We start from the raw sequence: 25090 nt of genomic DNA, 5'->3' as shown, positions 1-25090 counted from the left end.
CTGGTGTGTTCCCGCGCGGGCGACTCTTCGGACACCGACACTTACTTGTGGTAGTCAGACCAGCAGAGGCAGCTCCACAGACTGCCAGGGAGAGCACCAGGAGCGCACCCCAGCCCGAGAGCCGCGACCCTCCGCATCATGGTCCTCGGCGGGTCCTTCCTATCTGCTGCCGGCACAGGTAACTAGAAATCCTGCTGAATGTGCCAAGTCTCCCTTCAGAGTGTCACTAAGGAAAAGCTCCAGCGTCTGTTGCAACCTGCGAATGAGTGGCCCCAGTGGGCGCCTCCTTCACAACCCCAGGCCGACTCCGCCTCCCTCTTCCGGCCCTCAGGTAGCCTCCGCCCGCCGCATGCTCCAAAGTTTCAACAGAAACCCAGCAGGTCTGCGGCCTAAGCCCCACCCCTCTCTGACGGCAGGTGAGGCCCCAGGGCTCACATCATGCGCGAGGCAGGCATTAGCACTACTTCATGGCTGCGAAGGGCCGTTCACAGAGGATCAGGTAACAATTGGAGGGTCATTAGCTTTTCCAATGACTCAAGCTGCGTTTCGGGGTAGCCATTTTATGCCTGAGGCCAGGGATTTGAGGTAAAAGCGGGTTGAAAATATGTCGAGCCCAGGCTTGCCTGACTCTGGTTTGGGCTATTTTTTTCTTCTGAAACAAAAACTAAAATAGCAAGCACATAAAAACAAGCATTTACAATGCAACGGAGGGGGGGCGGAAAGGCACGGAGAGCGGGAGGGGGGCGGGAACGGCCACACACTGACAGCGGGAGGGGGGAGCGGGAACAGACACACACGGACATAAAGCAACAAACAAAAAAACAAAGCACTCACCTGGACTTCTTCCGGCGGCCGTGGTCGGCATGGAAGAGGCGACCACGCCCACTCGAGCAGGAAGGCTGGTGCCGGCTCAATGCCGGACCAGATTCGGGGGCGTTCGAGGGCTTTTGGCTGACATAGCGTGACGTCGCCAAAAGCGAAAAATTTCCGGGAACGCCCCTGAATCTGGTCCGGGATTGACGGACAGAGCCGTCTCCCAATGGCTAGCCTCCATTTATGGAGCTAGCCAATGGGAGCAGGGGGCGAGTCCCTGTTCCCCACTGTAAAACATAAGGTTTTCTAGCGCATGCGCACTTCGTGCGCATTTGCTAGGCAAAACCTAAAAAGGACGTTCCAGTGGCTCCTCCGGCGGATATCACGATTCCGCCACTTCAGGTGAATCCTTATATTTGATTTTCGGTCGCATCATTTCTGAAGGCTTGTAGGATAAAAAGAAAGCCGATGGGTGCTTTGTCCTAAAGTACCATAAAGGGCATTTAAACTCAGGCATGATTTTAAACTGGTTTTATGTTTTTTTTTTTCTTTTCAATATTCGTGTGTTATGATCGAATTGTGCTTTTATGACCTATTTGCAAACAGATTGAATGAAGATTTTAAATGAAATGAAATTATAGAATATAGCTTCTTGTTGGGCGTGTAGCATGGCAGGTAATCATGCCTTCAATGTGTTTTAGATGTTGTGGTGTGAATTATGTAACAGTAAATACTTTTACCAAAACAATATTTTGAATAAATATTTTTGTTATATGTTGTAGTTCAAACTCTAGTGAAATAGCATGTCACAAAACTATGCAATCCCCATTTTGAAATGAAAGCATTACAAAAGACTAATGTCAATGAAAATGCAACTTTTTGTTGTTGAACACACAAGCGTGGCAGGTTTATGTTGCGCTCTTGCTTTAAGAGCCAATCACTTCTAGTGTTATTGTTTAAGGTAGACACGAGCGAGACGAGCAACGGCTGGACCCTGCACGATCAGGCTCTGCACTTACACGGACGTACCAGTCCGTTTGACCTACCATTCCCTTCGGCCAAACCACGGCTGTTTCTGCACCAGTACACCGTGTTGGAATTATCACCGGTCTTTCGAACCATATTTTGAAAAACCGGACTTTTGTTGGAAACCGGTATAAATAATGATGAAGAATTGCAATGAGCAAATTGAAATGTAAATAGCCTTGAAAAAGCCCTGGTGCGAATCGCCACAGGGGGCGAAACACGTGTCGGCTGTTCATGTTTTTACTAAAATCAATAAAGAACCTTTTTCTACACAACAATGAACTTCTGACACAATTTATATGAGCAAGGATTCAGCCTAATGATATATAGAACTGTTGTTAACACACTCACTATCCCCCTAAAGACGAGCATGACCTGTGTGACACACTTGTCTGTCTATTTCATATAATGCTCCGGGGGGGGGGTTGGTTTGACTGCTGGCGCAAGAGGTAATTTTCCAATCTTCCAGGGTGTGTATATATTTAGAGTTTATGAAGGTTAGGGCAATAAAGTCTTGAAAATAAATCCTGGATTTACAGTTACTGGAGTCTGGTTGTTTATGGTGTCCTGCAAGTTCTTACAAAGCTAAGTTTTGATTAACCAAAACATCAACTATTTACATTACAAATAGGACTATACTATTTGTGAAATTGTTTGTATACATACGCTCCTATATGGAATGTGGCAATTAGCTCAGTAGTGACTTTTTAACGTTATTTGCTATATATATATATATATATATATGTGTGTATGTATGTATGGAAAAGAACATCTTTGAGCTTTTTAGAGTTGTTCATTGCCTAAAAGAGAGTAATTTCTAACGCGTCTCTTTCCATGGACCCAATTGCTTAGTTTTCTTCATGATAAAATGTCACTCTAAGTGTCACACATTTGGCAGTTGAATGTCACCCATAAGAACACTAAAACCATGGAAATGTCACGCATAAGCAACCTGAAACTTGGCGGCTATGATAATTTTTAGGTTGAGCCTAGCGCAGCGCGCATGTGCTACTCTATGCGAGGCTTCTTGTGAGCACTCCTAACTTCCATGAGGCTTCTCCGTTTGGGTCTGGCCACTCCCACACATTCCATTGGCCTTTGCGTGTGACTTTCAATAATGAAAGCACGCAAATGGCCAAAGATGGGTGCATGCCCCACCTTTTCTCTAAACGTTCACTCCCATGGCGTTTGGGTCTCGGGAGCGAGCAGCGGCGCGCAGCGTGGCATCCGCATTCCTCCCTTGTTGTTGTGGATCATGTTACTAATTAACACTGCGCGGTCGCTTTCACTTTGCAGCCGCGCTTGTTTTCTGTTTCCATGGCTCTCACAGGCTCTGGGTCATTGTTCGGTGGATGGAGCTGGTTTTAATTACATAATTTTCTTTATTATGGATGGCACCCGGGCGCCGCACAGCAGCGTGACTACTTGCCTTTCTATTTCTGATTAATATTAGTTAAAGCAATGCTATTCAAGACACAGTATGCGCACCCTCAGGAAACCTATCTGAAGTTAATAATAATATTAGTAGTATCTGAAGTGATCGCCCTGTCTTATGACTGTCACTTTTCTCAAGGCGCAGTACTCATTTTGGAACCTGTATGCGTGTTTGGGTCAGTCATTTCACTAATAATATTGTTATGTAGCACTTCATACTACGTTCCGACATTTGTTTGAACGGTAAATAACAAGCGTTACAATTATCCCATCGAATTGTACTCGAGTTGCCAACCTCGGAAAGATGGAGGGCTGAATGACCCGTTGATTTTCGCCACCAGATCTCAGTCAATGTCATCAAGCGATTAATCCTCAGGCCATTATTCCAATGGCAATTTCACGTTTGTCTCATTTCTGACTCCAGGTGTCCTTGCTGTTGTGCTCTACCCAGAGCCACAAATCCCAGACGCCACCCTGATTAGGTAAGGACTTTAAGAAATACAGTGCCACCCTGTATTGTTTAAAATTATGACGTCTTAAAATAGGGAGGATAAACGCTTCTCTTTCACTTTGGTAAAACTTACAAAACTGTACCAAGTGTAAATCAGACTGGGACGAGGAATTGTCACAGGGACATAGGCTTAGGTCAGCATGCTTGAACTTCCTCTCTGGAAACCCAAGCATCAATGGAATGAAGTTCAAACGAAAACATAACAAAATAAATCTATGCTGGACTATTGTGATACATGAGAGGTAAGAATAGGCTTCCCCAGATCTTTGCTGAATGAGGGCGTAGGCAGAGAATGCCTTTAACTGACAATTCTTTTCCCTGCGAACATAGCTGACCTTCTGCATATATAGCTCGATTATTTTCTGTTTGGGGGCCTTTCTGCAAGAGGCGGGGTCTCTATACAGGTCTTCCTGCCCAATAGCAGTAAGTTCTGACTCCACGTATCTGAGACATCCAATACTTCTGCGACCATTTAGCTTTATGCAGTCACCAATTATGCGTTGGGTTAGGTTATCCGTCGACTTTCGCCAAATAGAGCGCTACAGTAGGATTGGCGCCAGTCTAGTAGAGTCGGACAAGAAGGGAAGCCCTAGTTTGAGGTGTAAAATATAATTGGAGGATGAAGATGGAAATGAGACCCTAGACTTGAAGAAGGTATCTTCCATTCTCTGTAGTTGTTCAATCTGGGCCATCCCCCAAACGCCCGCCCCATAGGTTGCGGCCGCCTTTATTTTAGCTAGGTAAATATTTTTAATCGTGTCCCCAGGACTGGCTCCAGCTTCTTAGTGAAACCATTTATAGCTTGTAGGCTTCTTTCCATACCCATGGCTCTTGCTGCCACCAGGTTCGACCTTGATTGTTCACTGTCGAATAGAACTCCCAGGTATACAAAATAGACAACCACTTCCATTTTCTTTGAGGCCAGATGGAAATGAGGAGGTTTAGCTCCTCTGGCGGCTCCAGCTATGATGACAAAGCATTTAGTTTCATTAACTCGAAGGTCTAGGGAAGCCATAAATGAGGCATATGCTGTTATGAAGCTCTGGAGGGCTATCCCTGCCCTAACAATTAACACAGCGTCATCGACATAAGCCCGTATTGCAAGGGGGATATTGTCGAATATAGGCACATCTGGGGTCGAGCCAGACAGGGCTGCCTCCACCCCGTTAGTACAGATGGAATAAAGAAACGGGGCGAGGACACATCTGTCTGACCCCTTTCTCGATTTTAAACGAGCAAGTGCACTCCTCATTTATGCCATACCTCATACAAGCTGTAGCATTAGCATACATCTGGTAGATGAAGCTGATGATCGGGTTCGATCCCCATTTCCTCCATCATCAGCCATAGCTTCTGCTGGGACACACAGTCGAAGGCGGCTAACAAGTTCATAAAGGCCATGTATAGCTTCTCTCCTTTGGGCTTTGTATATTTATCTATGCAGAGCAAGAGGTTAAGACATTGGTCCACTGTCCCCTTCCCTTTCTGAAACCACATTGTGCCTGCATTAAAATGTTTTGTTCCAGTACCCAGTCCTCCAGCCTGGCTAATAATAGCCGGCCCATTCATTTGGCAGTTGTCCAGAAGGGAGATAGGTATATAGTTCTTTGGACTGCCCCGTCTCCCTCCTTGAAGAGTGGAACTATGGCATGATGTTTCCAGGAAGTGGGGGGCCCTATACTGCTATGCTAGTGAAGACATTTGTTAATAGGGGGACCCACATGTCATAATTGGCCTGAAGAAGATCAATAGGAATCCCATCCGGTTCCGGGGCTTTTCCCGGGCTTCCAACCCTATTCTTGACTTCATGTAACGTGAATGTCAGGTTTCTAGGGAGAGGGAACAATGAAACAGATTGATGGGGCTCCATGGTGGATTTGCGCCCGAATATGCCTTCGAGGTAGTCTATCCATGCCTCTTCCTCTACGTGCTTATCCAGGGACTGGTCTTTTGTATTTTTAAAATAAGGGGCATTTATAACTTTCCAGAACTCCCCACTATTTCCTGAGTTGGCAGCTTCTTCGAGGTCAACTCAGGCATTCTCCCTTATATCTTTTACTTGTTTTTTTCTGGCCTGTTTGTACTCATACCTCAGTGAACTTACCAAGGCCGCATCTCTGGGCTGGGATTTTAGAGTTCTAACAAGGGATCTCTTTGCTAGGTAGCATGATTTCAAACCAGCGGCTCAGTTGTAAATCAGTTGCTGGTTTATGTCGAGTAAGTTCGACTTTTATTTTCCTTAGTAGGGTCCTGAACTGGGTGACTAATAGTGGGGGAGAGGACTTCTAAGCCAGCCAGTGTAAAATATTATCCCTTACTTGGGCTATTATTGCGGTAGCGGAATTCTGCTGCACGACCTGTGCCCAGTTTAGTTGGTATCCATTCTTCCTGGCTAGCACAATGTCTCCACTACCTGTTGGGATCTTTCCATTTTTTGGGGGGAGACTAATGTGTATATATAAGATTGCGTGGTCGCTATATGATGTGCACAGATTAGCTGAGTGGTTCACTCCATCTCGTGTTGCTGCGGAAACCAAAACAAAGTCAATTGCAGACTCGCAGTTATTTCTCCTGAATGTTTTCTCTATCAGGCCAGTCTTCGAGTTGCTAATTATACTCTGGCACCTCGAATAAAGTGAGCTGTTGAGGGTGTCACCATAATCACTATGTGTAAAATGAAGGAAGGGGTTGGCCTGAGAGTCATCCAGCCTGCACACCCTCACCTCGTTGTACTTACACAAGTGTGCATTAAAGTCCCCATCCAGATTATGTTAAATAGGCCCTTATTTGAACGGGAGTCAAGTAAGCCTAACTCCTTTTTTAGGTTATCTGACACTCGTTTCATGTTTCCCACAAATTTGTTATTATAGAAGTTAATTAAAAACCAGGAGTCGTCATTTGAGGGCTCCAATTTGAGAATTTGGAATTGGTTATTCTGGGCGCCTACCTGTTTTACTTGAGAAGATAAGCTATTAGAATTTTGGGTTAATAAACCCCCTTCGGCCCTGCCTGACACTGAAGGTGTAGCTGGTGTATGAAATGAGTGGTACCCTGCAAAAAAATGCTGGGTCCTTAGCCCATGTTTCCTGGAGGCAGATAATATCCAGCCTTGACCAGTAACTCTGCTGCTCAGTATTTCCAACCTTGGAGGCAATCGCTGTCACATTCCATGATGCCAGACTGATCTTGTTCCTGACCACTTATCCCAGAGTTTGGGGGGACGTGGGGGTTTGGGGGGCTTTGGGGGCACCTTTGATCCAGAGACAGGGTTAACTGGTGGAGTAACTGGAGAGGAGGTGGATATTGGTGGTCAATCACATGCTTCCAGATCTTAGAGGGGAGTGAATTTGTTGGATAACCCAACCCCCGGGGTAGTGCTTGCGTGATTCAGAAAACATGGCATGTGTGTGGTTGGCCATAGCCCACCCCTCTGGGCGAAACCTGTCGGAGGACCCTGCTTATAGAAGAACTCCAGTTCTAAAGGGGTGTTATATGGAGATTTTCACGAAGGGCAGTGCCAAGGTGGGGTTTGTTAAAGTTTATCACCGCGCAGTCTCCTGCAATGGATTTAGTAGTTACCAACCCACCCCACTCTCCTCGCCATAATGATCTTATTTGCTAGCTGATGACTTTCCGTGCCCCAGTCCATAAGATGGTTTGATAGCGAGTGCAGGCATTTGTCCATTAGCTGGGTGGTAGATTCAAACTGCTAGTCTCGCAGAGGAGGAACATTCGCCAGGACCAGCACAAGGGGGTCCAGAAGCTGGTGGAAGAAGGAGGGCTTGATGTGAATGGTTTCCCCCCGATGCTACGGGGGGGTCCTTGAGTTCCTGCTCTATAAGAACCCATACTTGATTCACCCAGTCCTCGTGGTACCTGGTAATCATTGACCCTTCTTGCCAATGGCGTTGGTGATTGGACCTCCAATTGTTCAGTAAGTTGAGCGCGGGGAGGAGGGCCCAGACCACCCGTGCAGAAGACTCTATTATAGAGCCCCGGGACAGTAAGGGATGTGTGCCCTGGCCAGCGGGCATGACAGATTCAGGCTTCTCTGTGACTGCAGATTGTATGTCGACAGCGTGTGTGGCGTTTTATAGAGAGGCTGTTTTTTGGGCCCCTAAGCCAGCTAATCTCTCTCGATTTTAGTTCACTTCAGCATGATGGAGTCAAGTAAGCTGGACATAAATTTAATTACTTTGCCCCAGAAGGATTTGATGAAGACTAGATCACAAGGTGGGGCATTTGCAGTTAAAGGCAGCGCTATTACGGGAGCCTTTGAAGTGACTGTCTTAGCGCGGGTAGCCTGGGGTTTAGTTGCTCGAATGGTTTTGAGTGGTTTCGACTTATTAGCCCCAGCTCCCCTGCTTCTCTTTGCTGGGGGATCAATTACAAAGTAAGTGAGGGATTAGTAAATTGGCATTTCTCCTATTGATAGTAGGAGACTGTTCAGTGCCTGCTGAGGCTCCTGTTGGCCGGCTGGGAGGTCATCTGATAGGGCCTCTTAGGTTGGTGAGGTGTGTGGGGCCTTTGTTAGGGTGATCCCTTTTGGTGGTCTATTAGAAAAGAGGAGTGGTTCCATGGTTAAGCGTCTCTCTGTCAGTTCAATTTCATGTGAGAGTCAAGTCAAGTCAAGTCAAGTCAAGAAATTTATATAGCGCGCTACATACCCATAGGGTCTCAAGGCGCTAGGGGAAGGGTGGGGAGTTACTTGTCGAATATCCAAGTTTTAAGTTGCTTTCTGAATGCCGGGTGGTTCTGAGTAAGTCGAAGGTGAGTGGGAAGAGAGTTCCATGTTTTGGCTGCCAGGTAGGAGAAGGATCTACCTCCCATGGTGGTTTTGTTGATGCGAGGTACAGTGGCGAGGGCTTGGTTGGAGGATCGCAGCTGACGGGAGGGGGTGTAGAAGGACTGTTAAGGCATTCGGGCCCAAGTTCGTAAAGTGCTTTGTGTGCGTGGGTTAGGAGGCGGAAAGTAATCCTCTTATTTACAGGGAGCCAGTGGAGGTTTTTCAGGTGCTCAGAGATGTGTTCTTTACGCGGGATGTCTAGTATGAGCCTGGCTGAAGCGTTCTGGATGCGTTGGAGTTTTTTGTGGAGTTTTGCGGTGGTACCGGCGTATAGGGTGTTTCCGTAGTCCAGGCGGCTCGTGACTAGTGCATGGGTGACCGTTTTTCTAGTTTCGGTGGGGATCCAGCGAAATGTTTTTTTGAGCATGCGAAGAATGTTGAAACATGATGATGAGACGGCGTTGACTTGTCTGGTCATCGAGAGTGAGGAGTCCAGGATGACGCCCAGGTTCCGTGCGTGGTCTGTCGGGATGGGTGCTTTTCCAAGGGCTTCTGGCCACCAAGAGTCATCCCAGGCGGAGGGGGAGGTGCCTAAGATGAGGACTTCTGTTTTGTCTGAGTTCAGTTTCAGACGGCTATGCTTCATCCACAAGGCTACTTCTTTCATTCCTTCGTGTAAGTTGGTTTTGGCGGTGGTAGGGTCTTTGGTGAGTGATAGGATCAGTTGAGTGTCGTCCGCGTAGGAGATGATGTTGAGATTGTGTTGGCGTGTGATGGTCGCGAGGGGGCTCATGTATACGTTGAAGAGGGTGGGGCTGAGTGACGAGTGACGATCCTTGTGGCACTCCGCAGATGACTTCAGAGGCTTCTGACTTGAATGGTGGAAGACGGACTCTCTGTGTTCTTCCGGTGAGGAACGAGGTGATCCATTCCAGTGCTTTTCCCTGGATTCCTACGTCTCTGAGGCGCTGTAGAAGGGTGCTATGACAGACTGTGTCGAAGGCAGCGGAGAGGTCGAGGAGGATGAGGGCGACTGTTTCTCCGTTGTCCAGTAGAGTTCGAATGTCGTCTGTTGCTGCGATGAGGGCGGTTTCAGTGCTGTGTTTGGCTCGGAAGCCAGACTGTGAGGAGTCGAGGGATTTGTTGGCTTCGAGGAAGGCGGCGAGCTGGTTGTTGACAGCTTTCTCAATGACTTTGGCCGGGAATGGAAGAAGCGAAATGGGGCGATAGTTTTTGAGTTCGGTGGGGTCAGCTGTGGGTTTTTTCAGGAGGGCGCTGAGTTCTGCGTGTTTCCAGCTTTCCGGGAAGGTGGCGGAGTTGAGGGAGCAGTTGATGACATCTCGGAGGTGTGGTGCTATGATGGAGTTTGCTTTGTTGAAGATGTGGTGAGGGCAAGGGTCAGTTGGGGATCCTGAGTGGATGGAGTTCATCAATCGGATGGTGTCCTCAGTGGAGATAGGGTTCCAGTCGTGAAGGATGTTCAAGGGGGGTGAAGGACCTGCAGAAGGTTGGGTGGGTTGGTCTTCGGGTCGGTTGTCGAAACTGTTGTGGATGTCTGCGATTTTGTTGTGAAAGAAGGAAGCTAGGGAGTCGCAGAGGGCTTGGGTGGGGGTGATGTCGTTGGAATTGGCTGATGGGTTGGTAAATTCTTTGACGATGTTGAATAATTCCTTTCTTTACAGAAACGCGTCGAGTGTTGCTACTTTTCCGCCCCCTGTTTTCTCCACTGGGAACTTCCTTCACCTCATAGTGTCAGATTACCAGGACAAATACAAAATACAGAAAGAATAATAAAGTACCCTAGGTCTTAGGTCCGAAGCAAGACGTTCGAGAGGGGGCCCAGCCTTTTCCAGGCTCATATGGGCGTGGCCCTACGCATGTCCTGTGCTGGGGGTCAGCGCTCTCCTTTTCAGCATGACCGTGCGCTATGCCTGCCAGTAGTTGTGGTGCTTGTGCCCGGAAATAGCCCAGAAGGGATTAACAGGGACCCAGAAACCGCTATAGGGGGAAGCGCTCTCCTTTTCAGCGCGACCACGCGCTATGCCTGCCAGTAGTAGTGGTCCTTGTGCCTGTATTGTGCTACTTACAAATGTTCTATTGATCTCGTATTGTGTGCTTTGTGTTCTATGCTCGTGTAGAGGGTACTAGAGAGTGTTATATAAAGAAATACATCTTTTTATATAACTACTGTGTGGTTCTCCTTTCATTTAGTCAATATAGGAGGTGATGTTCTGGTAAAACAAGCTGCTTTACATTCCTTCAAGATTAAGCCAGAAGGCTGCTCTCCACAGACTACTAGAATAGCCTTCTAAAGGTTATCTTTGACTCATACATCATAAGGGTAGTTTGGAATGGTGCACACTTTAATTAATGGACAGCATATACCAGGCCAACTTCTCACATTGATGTGCAGCGGTTAGGATTCAAGCCTGTATTGTTTTACCAGATAAATCTCTTTGTATTGATTTAACTGAAAACCACTAAAGTATTCAGGCACATATAATACTTAAAGATTAGAATAGGCAAGTTCTACTGAGCCTAAGGTTGGGTAGTTAAGGGTCTAGCACACCCTTTCTCCAACCTAAGAGTTTAGTTCCCATTAGGTTACGCCACACCACGCTAGTTATGGCATCTAAAGGAGAAGCCAGTGGCTCTCTGTCTTCTAGGTACAATGGTCTTACATTTCAGGTATTGAAAGCCATGTGTGTTTCTAGGAAGCTAAAGACTGGGAGAAATGTCAACACCTGTCTCATTGAGGTTTTACTCCTGGATGACCTTAGAAAAACCCTCGGGTCAGCTGAGGTAGAAAGAGTGAGTGAGTGGGTGGGGAAGGGAATGAAGACAGGTCAGGAGGTGACACATTTTATGAACTAGACTCAAACCTGGCCAGAAGATCAAAATGATTCCAACCTGGACAACTTAGATCTTCAGGAAGATGTTGCAGAAGGCCCCAGTGGCCCTCTTTTTACTCCTCCTGGAAGAGTGCAGAGTTTACCATGGAGATCTAGATCTCCTTCTGAAGAATCTGACCATTCAGGACATTCTATAGGAACCTCCATATCTTATAAGAGGGATAACTCTTATGAAAGACAGTGCACATTTCTAGAGCTTGAGAAAATCCAGCTTGGGTTCAGGCAAGAGCAATTGGCTCTAGATAAGGACTCCCTAGAAATCCAGAAGGATAGAAAGAAATTGGGACTAGAATCCTATGGTGGCAGCAACAGTGTCCCTAGGGTTAAGAAGTATACCTATGACCATAGGAACCTGAGCAAGATAGTCCCTCCCTAACATGGTGGGGATGACATCCACACATGGATAACTGCTCTAGAGAGAGCCTTTAAGGTACAGAGGGTCCCTCAAGAGCAGTGGGCATCTATCTTGTGGCTCTTCTTTTCTGACAAAGGTAGAGATATGCTCCTCACTGTTAGAAAAGAGGATGCTGACAACTATTCAGTCCTGAAAAGTGCACTCATTGATGGGTTTAGCTTAACCACTGAACAAGGGTAAACTTTGTAGATTGTGATACTAAGGCTCTGGAAGGTTGGTTACTTGGCAGCAAAGTGAATGATTTCAAGGGATTTTACAAGGTGATTATGAGGGAGCAGATCCTTAATAATTGCCAAAACCAGTGGTTGCATCAATACCTGGTTGACTATGATCTGACTTCTCCCCAAGAATTGAGAAAGAAGGCAGATAGATGGGTCAGTACCAGGGTGAAGCAGAAAATCCAGACCACAGGTGGTGACCAGAAGAAGCAAGATGCTAAACCTTCAGATAACGGTGGGGAAAAGGGTAAAGATCAGAAGTCTTCATCAGGGCCCCAAAAACCTGCATCTGAGGGGGAGTCACAGTTTAACAAAGGTAAAGGCAGAAAGAAACCTTGGTGCTTCCTGTGTAAGGAGAAAACCCATTGGACACGAGATGCAAGTTGTCCAAGGGCAGAGGGTCCTCCAACCCCCACCACTGCCCCTAATACAACTGTTTCCCCTAGTTCAGATCAAAGTGGTGGTACAGGGAACAAGGGTATAGTAGGGTTACCCCTGGGTTCTGAGATGGGTTCGGGCCTAGTCAGAACTCCAGCTCAGGCTGTTCTGGTCTTTGATGAAGGCATAGATATTGCCCCCTTATTTGTGAGCCCCAGTAACCTGGGCAAATACAGACAACAGCCTTTGATTAATGGTAAGGATGCCATGGCATATAGGGACCCAGGAGCAAGTGTTGCAATAGTGACAAAAGATCTTGTGGACCCCAACCATATCATACTTGGTGAAATGTACCAAGTGATCAATGCTAACAATGTCAGGACAGACCATTCCTTGACAGTTGTTAATTTCAGCAGGGGAGGGGTAACTGGCCCTAAGAAGGTTGTGGTTAGCTCAGACCTCCCAGTGGAATGCTTGTTGGGTAATGATTTGGAAACTTCAGCCTGGGCTGAAGTGGAACTCGGGACACATGCAGCAAAGTTGGGCATCTTTGCAGATGTGTTAGCTGTGACTAGGTCACAGGCCAAACTGTCTTCCACTGAACAGGCCCTGGATCCTGGAAAAATGGACCAGGTGCCTTCCAATAAAATGAGCAGTAGGGGTAAGGCAGTGTCCCCCTCTCCCCCAGACTCAGAGTGAGGATCAGTCTCCTGAGGAAGATGATCTCAGTCCCTGTGAAGGAACTGTCTCAGAGGAAATTGAACCTGATCAGGTTGAGCTATTGGGGACAGGGGCCCTTCCAGGGCAGATGTGAGACAGGAGCAGCACGACTGCCCCTCTCTTGAATCCGTCAGACAGCAAGCTGCTGCTGAGGCTGCTGTGAGTGCCAGTGGGTCCCACAGGATCTACTGGGATGAAGGACTCCTTTACTCAGAGGGTAGAGACCCCAAGCCTGGTGCTACCAGGAGGTTGGTCATACCTCTGAATTTAGGGGCTTCCTACTGACACTGGCACATGATATCCCTTTAGCAGGGCACTTAGGCCAAAGTAAAACTAGGGTCAGGCGTGTCCCTCCCTTTCACTGGCCTCATATGTCAGAGGACACAAAGGAGTTTTGTAGCTCCTGTACCACCTGTCAAGCCAGTGGTAAGGCTGGTGGTACCGTAAAGGCCCCCCTGATACCGCTATCTGTGGTTGGGGTTCCCTTTGAGAGGGTTGGGATTGACATAATTGGTCCCATGGATCCTTCCACTGGATCTGGGCACATATATATTCTTGTGGTGGTGGACCTTGTCACTACTTACCCAGAAGCAATACCCCCTAGAACCACCACAGCTTCTGTGGCGGCCAGGGCCCTCCTGGGAATTTTTTCCAGAGTGGGTTTCCCTAAGAAGGTCTTAACTGTCAGAGGTGTAGACTTGATGTCTAGTTATATCACTGCTATGTGGAAGGAGTGTGTAGTAAATTAAAAATGTATCACACCTTATCACCCAAAATGCAATGGGTTAGTTGAAAGGTTCAACAAAACCCTGAAGGGCATGATCATGGGCCTCCCAGAAAAGCCTAAGCGAAAAAGGGATGTCCTATTGCCCTGCCTTCTCTTTGCCTACTGAGAAGTTCCTCAGAAGGGGGTTGGCTACAGCCCTTTTGAACTTCTGTTTGGACATCCAGTTAGGGGTCCCTTGTGTTTATTGAAGGAGGGATGGGCTTTACCTCTTAAACCACCTAAGCAAGACATAGTGGACTACTCCAGGATGGCTGAGTATATGAACAAGGCAAGTAAAAAGCTTGAGGTTGGCCAAGAATTACAGAAAGCTTGGCATGACCAAAAGGCTGCACTGACTGTCTACCAGCCAGGATAGAAGGTATGGGTGTTGGAGCCTGGGGCCCCAGCAGCCATCCGGGACAAATGGAGTGGACCCCACATCATTCTTGAGCAAAAGGGAGAGGCCACCTACCTGGTGGACCTTGGAACTCCCAGGAGCCCCCACAGGGTGCTCCATGCGAACAGGCTCAAGCCATATGTCGACGGGGCAGATATGGACTTGCTCATGGCTACTGATGAGGGGCAGGAGAAAGAGAGTGACCCACTCCCAGACCTCCTCTCACAGAACACTGATGATGGCTCAGTTGATGGTGTAGCCTTGGCAGGCAGCCTCACTGAGCAGCAACAGACTGTTGCAGGAAAGTCCTCAATCAGTACAGACCTATGTTTTCCATGACTCCTAGTCAGACCACTTGGTGTACCCATGAAGTGGACACAGGTGAAAGTCTGCCTGTTAAAAATAAGAATTTACAGGCAACCTGACCATGTCGGGGACTGCATCAGGGCTGAGGTCCAAAAGATGCTGGAATTGGCAGTCATTGAACCCTCAGATAGCCGTTGTGCCAGTAGTCCTGTACCCAAACCTCATACCCAGGGTGGTAAAAGAGAAATTAGGTTTTGGTAGACTACAGGGGGCTCAATGCCGTCACTAGGACTGAGGCTCACCCTATTCTTAGGACCGATGAACTTATTGACGTCTTGACCTCAGCCAAGTTCTTACTACATTTGACCTCACTGTTGGATATTGGCAAATCAGACTAGCTGAGATGCCAAACCCAAAACAGCATTTTCAACCCCTACTGGGCATTATCAATTTAATGTGATGCCCTTTGGCTTGAAGAATGCACCTGCCACATTTCAAAGGTTGGTGAATAAAGTTCTCACAGGCCTGGAAGACTATAGTGCAGCTTATCTTGATGATATTGCTGTCTTTAGTTCCACCAGGGATGATCACCTGGTCCACCTAAGAAATGTTCTGGAGGCCCTGCAAAAGGCAGGCCTCACTATCAAGGCCACCAAGTGCCAGATATGGCAGAGTAAGGTTGTGTACCTGGGCTACCTTGTGGGTGGAGGCCAGGTTTAACCATCGCAGAGCAAAATCCAGACAACAGGGCTCGAAAAATCATAAAAAATGCACTAGACCTGCAGGTCTAGTAACCAACAAAATCTCCTCGACCTAACTGAAATGCACTTGACCTTTGACTCTGAAAGCTGAGCAAAATGTGACACGTTAACAAGATTTAAAAGCATTTTAATTGCTCATTTACTTTTTGAGCAATAAAGATGCCTTTAAATCTTGCTATCTTGTCGTATTTCCTCTGCTTTCAGAGGCAGGGGCCAAGTGTCCGTTTGTCTTCCTACTCGCCAGAAAGGACGAGTAGGACCTAAAAATAGCTTGTCCTGAATTAATCTGACTCGCAAATGCGAGCAGTCGAAGTAACTTTTCGAGCCCTGGACCATCATGGACTGGGTTGCTCCAACTACCCAAACTCGGGTCAGAGCTTTCTTGGGCCTGACTGGGTATTACAAGAGGTTTGTCAAGGGATATGGATCTATAGTGACCTCCTTGAGGTTTCGTTTCTGCACATTGCACTTTCTTGTGGCATTTCCTATCCAGCCAGTTGGTGTGAGATTGACTCCCTGTCCATGTAATAATTTAGCCAAACAAAGCACAATACACCTTATGCTGCTTTGCACTTTATATGAAGATATAAGGGCATGTTTTATTAGGCCCATCATGAGGGAAATTGCCCCTTGTTCATACCAGGGTGGTTTTAATTATTTACGATCTTTGCCCAAAGCCGTCATCTGTTGTGCTATGTTAAATTTTATTAGAACTGCTTTGCGTATCTGGAAACAGTATGAATTGTGATAGGGAAACTGGGAAATAGGGTCTTAAGTAATTTTAATGAATTTATTCTGATACCATTGGAATGATACAAAGAAATTGGTAGTTTACAGAAAACCCTGCTCTGAAACCTTATATGCTGGTTGGTCATACTTTGCTTTTGCAAAATGTAATATGGAATAATTTTAATGCATTGTTTTATTATTGTAACTGTGTACTTTTATGATTCATAAAAATCGAATAAAGTTTTTCAAACTGAAACTGACCCCCTCGAATGACCTGACCTCTAAGAAAATGTCTAAGAAAGTTCAGTGGACAGTTAGCTGTCAGATTTCATTTGATGACGTGAAGCAGACCATGTGCACTGCTCCCATTCTGCAAAGTCCTGACTATTCCAAACAATTCATTGTTCAAATAGATGCATCTTAGTTGGGGTTAGGCGCTGTGATAGCACAACTGAATGAATACGGTCAGGATCAGCCAGTAGCTTTAATAAGCAGAAGGCTGACCCCAGAGAGAAACGTTGGTAAGCTATTGAGAGGGAAGCCTTTGCTGTGGTTTGGGCTCTGAAGAAGCTGAGGCCACACCTGTTTGGCACTCACTTTATTGTTCAGACAGACCATAAACCCCTCATATGGCTAAAACAGACGAGGGATGAAAAGCCCAAACTTTTGAGGTGGTCAGTTTTCCTAGAGGGGATGGACTATACAGTGGAACATAGACCTGAGAGTAACTATGCCAATGCAGGTGGACTCTCCAGATATTTCCACTTAGAAAATGAAGACTCAACTGGTCAAGGTTAGTCTCATGTCCTTTCATTTGGGTGGGGGATGTGTAGGAAAGTAGATCTGCTTCTTATGGTTACCCCCACTTTTTTTGCTTGATGTTTCACTGTTTTTGACTAGTCTGACTGGGATCCTACTAATCAGGACCCCAGTCTTTCTGCTTTCTCCTTTAAAATGTTACACATGTACTTTGGTACACTCCAGATTGGATACTGGGGTACCCTGATCAGTCCCTAGTATATGGTACCCATGCACCCAGGGCATAGGAACCCCAGAGGCCTCCCACGGGCTGAAGCAGGTATTAGCCACCCATGAGAGGCCATACAAAATGGAACTACAGGTCCGCTACTGCAACCTGTGTAAGCTGGAACTTGCACCACTTACTTTAGATATAGATTCACTATATCTATAGGTCACTACACTTTATATTTATGTCACCCCTATAGCAGGCCTTATCAATCCTGAAGGCAGGGTGCTGGGTTTTTTGTGAGAGGGTGCCCCTGCATGAGCAGAGCCTCTCTGCAGCCTTCAGATACCATTCTCCTGGGTTGTCTGTGACTCAGTCGGACATATAGGAAGAGGTGCATTAAAACCTCGTGGTAAATGCCATCTCGAAAACGGCTGCATGGAAACATATCATGTTTGGCATCAAACACCTTGCAATCGTACCTTCACACCGGTAACCGGTGTGGGAGATTGATGCTGACCTAATACTTGTGAAATCTTAATGGCGTTGTTCAACCATGAAGATTATGATAGTAGATCATAGTAAAATGTTACAGAGGAAGGCAAACACTTCATATTAAAACAAGAGTTAAGATTGGTGTCATTGTACAGGGTCGATTTTAAAACTTGTACCACTTTCTTGATAACAGGGGATGGTTTCAGTACAAAGAAGCACAAAAAAAAGGAAGAGAAGGTGTCCGTAAGCAGGAATGAGCCGAAGCATGTTGACCAGACCATTTCACAGGACCAGGTTGCCACCTCTGAATCCACACGGACCAGCAAGAAAAGTGGATCTTCTAATTTCTTTGAAACATTAAAGGATGAACTTTGTTACCAATCTGGTGATGTCAAGGTTTCAAAACCAGAAACTCAGAGTGACTCTGCCTCCACTGCTGCAAATCATGAAAACAGGACATGCGTGGAAGTAGTGAGATTTTTCAGTCAAAAGGGAAAGACTAAATCCACGCTAGACGCTGCACAAGGCCCAGCCACTAAGGTAACTTAAGAAAAACACATTTAAATGTGTGCCTCAGGTCTTCTATTGTAGTACACCTGTTGCAGGTTCACGCCAGGACAATAGCGCAAAATATGTACAGAGACACATTTGGAAAATAACTCTTGTTGCCTACAAAGAGAATTGACTGCATATTGTAATAGAACTGTCTCTTGTCGCTCTGGGAAGGCTTTCCCATGATACTGACGTATATACCTAGAAACTGTGCATAAATAGAAGAGAAGCCAAGACTCCTGCTAAAGCTGGTAGGGAAGGTCAGAGTAAGAATTGTATAACACTGTGTAGCCAGAGTAGTGTAGGAGGTTAATTTTGCTCTTATCTTGCTCTTCCTTATATGAATTAGGTTCTCTCTTAATCAGGAACCCATTGACTCTCCCGAAGATCAGAAGAAGGCTTCCTAGGAGACTGAGTGAGAATTGGCTGAGGTTGGAGTAGTCTCTTCTCTGTCCCATTCCCCTTTAGCCCTCCCTGGTGTAACTGTAAGAAATATCCAGTTACGGTGGCACCGGTGGGTGGGCATTGGGACCAATCAACCATTCTGCTTCCGCGAAGAACAGGTACTTGACAGTTACAGAGGCCTATATTATGGTACCTATATGGAATACAACAACCTTTTCGATTTTTAAACAACATTTTCAAATTCTCTAGTTTTTAATTTGGGCCCCAAACATTCCAGAACAAAATTTATTCAGAAAAGAAAAAGAAATTGTAGAAATATATCTTTATTTTCATGAATTCATTACGTTCAATATACAACATACACATATTACAATAATAACATAACCAAGCAAACTATTCATTCTCTACATTGAAAAAACCTTATTTACTTTTTTCACTTATCCACTATGAATCCAGTTTCGGCATTGCCACTTAAAGCCTTAGTCAGCATAGTATATTTTTCGCCTATATGTGTATCACATCATTATATGTTGGGTATCTATAAAAACATATTTGCATCAACTACCTATATTTATAATTTAAGGCTATAAGGAAAGATTGTAGGGAGAGATGCATCTGCAAAAGTGAAAAGGATATCACAGTGAAAGAAATAAAACACCTTTTCAAACACTCTTTTTTCAGTATAGAGAAGGAATGAATGGTTTGCTTGGCTATGTTTGTGTGATTATTGTAATATGTGTATTATGGGTTTTGAACGTAGATGTGTTTTGAACGTAATTAATTAGTGAGTGATTGCATTTCTTCATGCCTTCTAGAAAGGGGCCTTGGGTGTTGTTCATTCACATAGACACATGCATTATTCTTCCCTACTTTCCACTCCAAAAATAATTGAGTAGTGTATCCATAGGTACTTTGAATCTAATAAAACAACGAGCATTTACAATGCAACGGTTTCGCCTTTGAAAAAGTTAGAGCTATTAGCATTGTAAGTGACAACATTTTTATTTATGTGTTGGTTTTCAAAACAGATAAATAAATGGCACTGTCATTTACAATGCCAATAGCTTAATCTCTCGCAAATGCCACACACAAACACAGAGACCCACAGAGTCCCACGCACATACATACCTGCAGAGCCACACACACACACATACACAGAGCCACAGACACACACACATACACAGAGCCACAGACACACACAGGTACCCCCCCCCACCCCCCCGGTCGTTACGCACCCTCCAGGGCCAGCATGGACGGGAAGTCCTTGTAGTTGGAGATGCCGGTGGAGTCGGTGATGCAGGTCTTCCACAAGTTGGACCAGAAGGTGGCCGTGGTGATGACCGTGCCGTCGATGCTCGACACCTTCCAGTAGTCGGTGGGCAGCATGGAGCAACAGTTTTCATAAATAAGACCCAAAGTTTCTATTAAGAGGAAGGCATAGTGCAAGGATTTTTGGACCCACTGGCAAACGTTTTGTGGATGTGGACTCCTCAAGAGGGGTATATTTTCAGCTTCCTGCTGCAATATGGGACTGTTTGAGCCCTATTCCTGGTAGTGCAGTAAGACAGTAGCACACCACTTAAGGTGCATTTGAATAAACACATTTCAGTTGAATATTCACACACAAAATTGTATAATATAATCAGTTTTACTCCTGCTGAATTGTCGAACCTAGAGCACCTAGAGTGTGTGACAGTTATAATTGCCTTTCACCTCTCACGCCTCTCACAGAAAAACAATTCTGGTCGATTAAAATATTGAATTAGGTATTCAAACTTTCCTCTATAAAAATTGCAATTATTTTTTCTCCATAAACAACGTGCCTTCTATTTCGGGGATGGTATTTCTAAAATATATTTAAACACATTTAGACGATTACTTTGTGAGTTGGTCACCTTAATGTACTGGATAGCAAATGCTGTGTTGTGTGGAAGGTTTCTTAAAGTGTTTATATAAACTGGCATTTTTATTGATATAACTGGCATCTTGAATTGTGAAAGAAAATATTTTTATCAGAATGACTCTAAATGCACGTCCATTAATCAAATGTTCAGTTTATTGCACTGTTACATCAAGTGCACAGACTGTTTTTGCCAAAAGTGTTTCTTTTACAGTCACACAAGTTGATCATATCGCATCCTTACTTTATTATGTTGAGTCACGTGTGCTGCTGTTAGTAAATTAAACGAAATATTTTTGCTATACAGTTGTTTTGGATTTCATACCTATTGACTTTAACATGTCTATCTTACAAAGAATACAATATTAGGCAGCATTATTGTTGACGTACGAGAATAATCCTCGGGATTGGCATATGTTTAAAAAAACGTGGTGGTTCTCGGTTTACAGGGTAACCTTCAGTGGTGTAAACAAAGTCTGGTGCAGGGGAGGGGGGGTGGACGGGTGGGCTCGGTAAAGGTGATAGGTGGTGGGCCCAGGGGAAGGAGGGAGGGCCCATGTACTTTGCAGGGACCCCTTCAAGTTTCGTTAGCCACTGGTAGCCTTGCAGTAAAAAAAAATATGTTAAAACATTGCAGTGCTATCAGCCAATAAATAATTGTATCCCAAGGTCTTCTTTCGCTGTTCCTTTCGCTGCACCATATGCACTAAAGTTAAACAGGGGGCTTCAGTCCCTTTGTTCGCCGAGTGGTAAACAGGTGAGTTGATGCTTTCTCTGGTGCCTGGACCTTTCTTTTTCAATCTTAGTGCCAAGTTTCGCGAAAGCTCCATGTACACCCTATGGCTAGGCACTGCGTTTAACTTGAGGGTCTGAAGGGGATATGTGTGTGTTTGCCATCAGCACCAAACCTTCTTTACTGGGAGCTGGACCCACTCCTGTTCGCATTTGCAACTAACTATGGAAGATTCCACCTATTTTGCCAATCCCTTGTGTGCGTGAACAGGACAAGAATTGTTCTCTCTGTCGATCTAGTTCTACAGCCGGGTCTGGTGGCTAAGGGGACTAATGCGTCCACTGTAGGGTCCTCTGTTCGACCTCATGGTCGCAGGTTGAAATCCCGGGGGTCCCATCAGCCTTTCATCCATCTGAGGTCTATAAAATGAGTACCATTGAGTTAGGTTATTCAGCGCCAAGATGCCTACCTTATAAATGCACGTTATATCCATGCACCTAGACACCCTCGCCTCTGAGATTTACTGTGATTTGCAGATCCCACTTTCACCCTACTGTGGTAAATGAACAATTGCAAGGCAGGCACCCACGCCCGAAGGCCTTACACATCAGCGTGTGCTGCGTCCCTACGTTTTCAAGCCCAGAGACTGCAGCTGTGTGTTTCTTCTTCGGCGGACGGCTCGGCCGTCTGACCTCCCCTGGTGCTGTGCGCAGAGTAAACACTGCCCTCTCTCAGCACACCCCCGGACTCCTAGGGGCAGCGGCTTCGTGTGCGACCATCGCTGATGCTCATACCAGCCTGCACAGGCGGGCTCCGGCCGTTTGTCTTTCAGCACAGCACCTCAAGTACTTGCCCCCTCAGTCAGCTTCCAGATTAATTCCTCAGACCACAGTTCATTAATTCCTCAGCCCCCCTCACCCCAGTTCATTAATTGCAGCCCCTCACCCCAGTTCACTATCTCGCAATTCGTCACACCCTGGGACACATATATCGCTTCCCTAGCACGGCCTCGACACACATCTCTTTCCAGGGGTGTTAATTCCCCCAGCTCTGTACACACACCCCCCTATCCACTCTAACTCACCGCCTGTGGCCTGGGCCCAGCTCCCCTCTGAGTGATGTTCTTGCTGTGCTTCTCGTTCGCCACCTTCATGCGCTGCACCCCGGACATGGTTGCACTCCGTCCCCTCTCGTGCCCTGCTCAGCCCTCCTACCACTGCTACTGCCCTGACACTGACACCTCATCTCCTCCCCCCTCCGGAGCCTGGCACCGAAGTCCACGCAACCAGTCCGCGTGGCAGCGCCGCCGCCATCTTAGAAGAGGTCTAACATATGGATATTTACAGTTGTGTCACTGGAGTGATCCCTCTACTAAACACTAAAATCATATTATTTTGTTGTGTACCAATAAAGTATGTTTTTATTCTTTCTAGAAAGTTATTCTAATACGTTTATTAAAAAAGGTATTTACCTCTATTTATAAATACTTTCATGAATACTGACATCAGTAAAAATTCATAAATAACTTGTTGTTTATCGCTAAAAGTAATGCCCTGGCTGTACAAATGATCAGAAAACAAACGCTCAACACATCACTACTACTTGACACCTGTTATGGCCCAATAGTATTTCGCAATATTTTAGTTTTTCTGATAGGCTGGCTCCGGGTGACGTCCCCTCTCGCTCTATTCCCCATCTCCAAGGAGCACCGCGTCACTCGTTCTTTCTCATTCTATTCCAGCAGCGTTGGCTTGCTTGTAAAGGGCGAATGCAGTGGAATGCTTACAAAGATCTAAAGGTCACAGATATTTTAGCAGCTTGTTTAAAAAAACATAAGTATTTCATTGTCTGAGATCAATACTGGGCTGCTCTGGAAAAAAAACAAGGCGCCATTTTTACAAATATGCTATGCAATTACATTATGCTTGTGTTATTAATCATTATATAAATAAATGTGCCTACTAGAATTGATTTATTGTTAACTATGTAAAACAAGCAGCAGATGACGGGAAATTAAACAAGTCAGGTCCCGGGCCGGCAGCCAATCACAGCGCGGCCCGGGGTATGATGTCATGGGGTTGTCCCGGGCTGACCGGCGGTGATTTTCACACGGCAACAGATGAGGGGTGGGCTCCCTCAAAATAAATAAATAAAACAGGACTATGCAAATTAAAAGAAGCGCTACTCAGCGCGGACCTCGGCGAGAGGGAGGGTGTAGGGGGCGGGACTTAAAAAAGAGACAAACGCCCACGGATTGCATCAAGCCACGGACCTCGGCGAGAGGGAGGGTGTGGGGGGCGGGACCTAAAAAAAGACACAAACGCCCCCCGAATCGCGTTTTCACGGGGAAAGCGTGATTGACATCCAATCTCTTCCAATGGCTAGCCTCCATTTATGGAGCTAGCCAATGGAAGACAGAGGGGGGACAAAGCCCTATACTGGAGATCATAAGATTTCTCCCTGTGCGGAGCACCTGCTTCCCAGGTGCTACGGCCAGGGCGAAACCTAAAAAAGATGACCTAATATTCTTCTTCAGTCTCAATTATCACCTACCATTTTTCCAGTCATCATTGTGTTTTTTATATTCTAATTGAGGGATTCAAAACACATCAAGTAAATAAAGCCTAGGCATACAATTTAATCATATTTGTTGTTGGAATTTTAAGGCGCTATAATTCATTCAACCTTATTGTTATTGCTTGATCCACTCAAACTTATCTTATGAACTTTGCATTCAAGTTAATAAGAGCCTGATTACGAACTTGATGGACGGGCTACTTCATCATAACTGTGGTGGTTATCCCGTCCTCCAAAATATGAACGGCACGGGATATAATTGGATTTACATTTCGGCAGACAGGATATCGGTCACCGTTGCAAGGTCGTAATCAGGCCCAACTCTCTCCGCTGTCATTTATATGGGACATTTTATATAACTTCTGATGTTTCCTCATATAAGGCATGACTCATAAATTCACCCACCTATCAACATCTAGAATCATTTTTTTTATTTATTTGGAAATTTCATTTTTATATCCTGATTTTATTACTCTTTTATTATTGATTATTTTGTGCATCAGCTAGAATGGAACAAAACTCATTAATATTGTCCCAATTAGTTTAGCAGGTATATTGCTTACTCTGCTAACCATTATGCTCACCTTCAGTCTGTTGTGGTTGATCTCAAAGATATTTTCCTCTTGCTAAGCGATGATAAAAAATATTTGGTTTGTCATAACTTAATGATCAGCCATGGATATATAAATATAAAGTAAGAAAAAGTGTGGTTATCATTTATTTTTTCAAAGGACTTCCGTCGGGTTTGTGTTGGTGTTGAACTGGCCTTTTTAAGTTGTCTCTACAAGACATTTTGTTTAATGTTAGTGGGCTTGGAGGCCTCCCATTACTTACTTTTGCTGGACTTCAAAGCCACTCCTAATTGCTTGCTTCCTGCTGGTTTGCTTTGTGATTGGCACTTTCCTCTTCTTGCATGTGACTCCCACCCTAGAGCATTGCCCAAGTACTAGTGTCTTTCCACTGCTCGCACTTAATTTTTGTTGTTGTTGATCTACTGTACAGGTGCATCTTTCATGTCTGGCTCTGTCATCTGCTTTCTCCCGTTCTGCATCTTTGCCACATTCTTATTGTGTTTCTTTTTAAACCGTTTTCATTTGCCTGAGTTTGTGTTTAATGTGTGACTGCGAGGGGATCTTGCACGTGCATGTTTGTTTATTGTTGGCTCAAGCACTCATTATGTCATTCAGGTAACTGCTTGCCTGCAGCTGGACCCTCTCCACAGCGGTCGCTCCCATCGCGCTGTGCCTCCTAACAGACGCTTTGCTCCCTGCTGCCTGATTGCCCTGATT

At 45.6% G+C, this 25090-nt stretch overlaps 1 protein-coding gene across 1 annotated transcript in view; it reads left to right on the top strand.

The window, feature by feature from the left end:
- FSAF1 (40S small subunit processome assembly factor 1) overlaps positions 1–25090 on the top strand; it is a 138534-nt gene that overhangs the window by 8529 nt on the left and 104915 nt on the right. Inside the window, exon 2 of the mRNA XM_086927132.1 lies at positions 17828–18174. Coding sequence (XP_086783258.1) covers positions 17828–18174 — 347 coding nt within the window. The remainder of the gene's footprint in view (positions 1–17827; positions 18175–25090) is intronic.

This window comes from Lissotriton vulgaris, chromosome 6, assembly GCF_964263255.1.
Source record: "Lissotriton vulgaris chromosome 6, aLisVul1.2, whole genome shotgun sequence".
NCBI lineage: Eukaryota > Metazoa > Chordata > Amphibia > Caudata > Salamandridae > Lissotriton > Lissotriton vulgaris.
This window is presented reverse-complemented; position numbering and strand designations above follow the sequence as displayed.